Source organism: Cariama cristata, unplaced genomic scaffold, assembly GCF_000690535.1.
Source record: "Cariama cristata isolate BGI_N322 unplaced genomic scaffold, ASM69053v1 scaffold31837, whole genome shotgun sequence".
Taxonomy (NCBI): domain Eukaryota; kingdom Metazoa; phylum Chordata; class Aves; order Cariamiformes; family Cariamidae; genus Cariama; species Cariama cristata.
In genome coordinates this window covers 277-3,738 of record NW_009626558.1, presented here as the reverse complement: position 1 = coordinate 3,738, position 3,462 = coordinate 277, and the positions used below count along the sequence as shown (strand labels likewise).

Sequence of the window (3,462 nt, the reverse complement as noted above, 5' to 3'; positions counted from 1 at the left end):
GGGAAAGCCCTGCCCCAACCTGGCCCAGAATTTGCAGTGATAAAAAGTAAGCTGGCTTTAATCAGTAATTCCATTTCTATTCTTCCTTCAAATTGAAAACACACCCATACATGTACATTTTTAGAACAGATTTTGACTACTGCCCTCATTTGGCACACTGCACCTGGCACAGCAGCTCTCAGACACAGCGCATCTCATCAAGACACAAAAATGCAGCCCGCATTGCAAAATGGCAAGTCAGATTATAACCAGTTGATTCTTTAAAGAAAATGCAAAATAACAACAGTTCTTACCTGCCAGCGCAGATACTTATAATCCATATGTCCCACAAAGAGAGATTTTGTGGTAAAGGCATAAGGCTGCACTTCTACATCTGCTCTTGTAACCTTAAAACAAGATTTATTCACACACATTTACTGAAAATTTCCTGAAGTCGCAAGCCCTATATTGTCATTATAATACACTTCCTTTGCTACAAAAAAAGCTGAAAAATGGTTATTCTGGCTTCTCCACAACCATTTATCTATCAGAAAATATGTTAATAGGATACATGCTATTTTGGAAAAGATAATGATTTTTAAGAGCGAAATATATTGTAATTTTCCACTTATCCCTCCAGGAATTTCATTCAACTTCTACTCATACATTTGAATTTGCTACCACTCACATTAGATAGTGCTATAATGATACCAAATTGTTTAAATGTCACTTAATTTTAATTGAATGGTATCTCAATATTATTTTTGAAAGAAACATTCACGTACCTTATTTATAAAGCTAGATTTTCCAACATTTGGGTAGCCACACAACAGAAGAGTTCGTGTATTGGGATCAATCGTTGGCAAACGAGACAAATGTTGTCGCACTTAAATGTTAAAAAGATTTAATTTTTGTGATAATTTAAGTTTTACTGAAATGGAATAAACATTCATATGCTGAACTGTTTATGTACAAATTAATAAAACTTCTGACATTATAATTTGACTGATCATTTATGAAAACATGTAATAGTTTGTAAACTCCACAACTATCTACATACAACAAAAAAAGAATTTAATAAATATTTAAAAAATGAAGACCACTGTCTGTTAGCTAGAATGACCTCATCAAATCAGGCAACATAACCTGAAGGAGTGAAGAGTAATGTCTGGAAAACGTTTAGCACTATTTTTCAAATTTATGTTAGCGAAAATAACGACAAACAAAAGCATGGCTGTGACTTCTAAGCAAAGAAAAACATTTAGTAACTGTTAGTAATACCATAAAATTCAAAGAATTGTCAAAGAGAAAACTATTTAGTTACAAAATAAATTCTAAGTATTTGGGGATTTTGAAACTATTTCTGTGTTTCCTGTGTGTATATTCTGTATTAAACACATTCTTCTGTTATTAAGTGTAAGAATAAATTTTACATCCAATTCACATGCCTTATTTTAGCCTATTTGTAACACAAACCTTGCTCCAAATATTCCAAGCTTTGTTTCTGTCTTTTGATAATCGTGCACATTCGTCCCAGAGCAGCACGTTTCAGCTGTTTGCAGCGGTAAAGAGAATCACCATATTTCATTAGCCGCACGTAGTCTTTAGCAACACTGTGGAGACAAGAAATAAGAATTTAGCCAACAATCAACCGGGTAAGTACAAAATCAAAGAAATGAATGTCCCTTACTTGTCAATCAGATTCTTGGCAATATTAATCTGTCCCAAAGCCAGCTTGTAGTGATCTTTGTCATAGAGAACATTCATCAAATCTGCATAAAAAGGATGAATATCCTAAAACAAAAGCATAAAATAAAATTAAGTCTAATATTTTCCTTCTTTAGGATGACTGTTTCTTGGCAACTATGTAAGTTCATTTTTTTTTCTCCGGTACAGCAACACAAATGACACTGCAAGCCAAGCAGTTTTCATTACTACCTTATGTAAGAAAAATAATCTGCTTCGTCATTAAATGCATAAATCTTAATTGCTTTGAATTTCTTCTGCAAACACATCTTGGAACTCACTCATCCAGAGTTCCGATTCGATCTTTTGCTTTGTAAAATACTTTGTATTACAACTTTGAAGGCTTTTTTTTTAAATAAGAAACTGCAAGAAGCCTGCAGAAGTAGTTTCTAAAAGCAAATTCACACTATAGCAGAAACACAGCAACAATATTAATTCCTCCCTTTTTCTGAGCACTACGTTAAATTCTGTGCAAGACTGGATAAGAAGGGTTTCTTCAATGCCCAAATAAATCCTTCAGCTTTCCAAGGAAGCACCATCTCTGGTTCAAATCTTTTAAACAAAATACTTCAGTTACTTACATATTTATTTGCAGAAATTTCATTATATGTTAAACAAAACACAGAAGATATTTGTGGGAAATCTGCAGTAATACTCACTGGATATGAAAACATCAGGAAAAAACATGTTTGCAGGTCAACAATTTAAGCATGAGCAGAAAACTGCCTATAAAAAAGTTGGATCCAGTTGTAGTTGTTGGGAAGTTAAGACTATGTGCATCTTGTCAGGGTGTGTTTCCAACACTCTCCTTTATGGGGCCAAGAACAATGTTTATGTTGTCAAAGTAACTTCTGAAGAACTGAAGATGGGGAGCAATGTAATATATTTGGACATTTCTTACTTCCTGCAAATATTTTCTAGGGAAGACTAACCATAAGCACAATTTATATATGCATTCACAAAGAAGAAACAGGCAGACACAACATACTTAAAAAAACCCACATTTTCTTCCTCTTCATTCAATAGCAGCTTCTGGCAAACATATTGATCAGCTAAAACCTTGTAAAACCCATCCTTCAATGACCATCCATGAGCATAATTTAGACTTCCTTTCTTAGTATGAACACACTATTTTTGCAGAACAAGTTTGCCTAAAATTACTCCCAGTAAAATCCACCAGCAATCAGTCAAAATAGTCCACAGAGTGAATCAGCAAGGTGTTGCTCAGGCCAAAACAAACTTGAATAAAACCAATATGCTATTGAAGAAGTATTGCTGATGCCATGAAAACAAAGTTCCTTTAAGACCAAACGACAAAACACTTACATCTAATTTGGGGAAATCTGTTAAGATCTGAGTGAGTCTATCATGGTAATTTTGTTGAGTATACTTGACTTTTCGCATGTAAAAATGCCGAATCCGATGGATTTGATAATGTTTATGAATGACAGTTGGGGTCTTCCGCTGAGTCTTTGACAATGTCAAATCTATGAAGTCCTGCAATCAAGGAAACATGATTGATTATACAAATTATCAAGTTCTTATAAAGCCATAGATTTTATTTTGGTGGAGAAGCATGCAAACCAGTTAAGCGCATCCACACAATACATGGTTTGCAACGTATGTTTTAGGATAGGTTCCTATTTCCAGGCAATAACAAGCAGTTTGCAGATTCCCTCTCCAGTTTTCATTTCAATTAACTGAGGGCTAGCCTCCCGTCCACATCTGCCACAGCAG

At 34.4% G+C, this 3,462-nt stretch overlaps 1 protein-coding gene across 1 annotated transcript in view; it reads right to left on the bottom strand.

Annotated features, from left to right (window-relative positions):
* The window catches only part of LOC104164679 (nucleolar GTP-binding protein 1), a 10,423-nt gene extending 7,181 nt beyond the window's left edge, over nucleotides 1-3,242 (bottom strand). The window contains exons 1-5 of the mRNA XM_009704086.1: nucleotides 3,052-3,242; nucleotides 1,670-1,773; nucleotides 1,456-1,592; nucleotides 765-865; nucleotides 294-386 (exon numbers count right to left, since the gene is read on the bottom strand). Of these exons, the coding sequence (XP_009702388.1) occupies nucleotides 294-386; nucleotides 765-865; nucleotides 1,456-1,592; nucleotides 1,670-1,773; nucleotides 3,052-3,129 (513 nt within the window). The 5' untranslated portion in view covers nucleotides 3,130-3,242. The remainder of the gene's footprint in view (nucleotides 1-293; nucleotides 387-764; nucleotides 866-1,455; nucleotides 1,593-1,669; nucleotides 1,774-3,051) is intronic.
* Nucleotides 3,243-3,462: the final 220 nt, after the last annotated feature.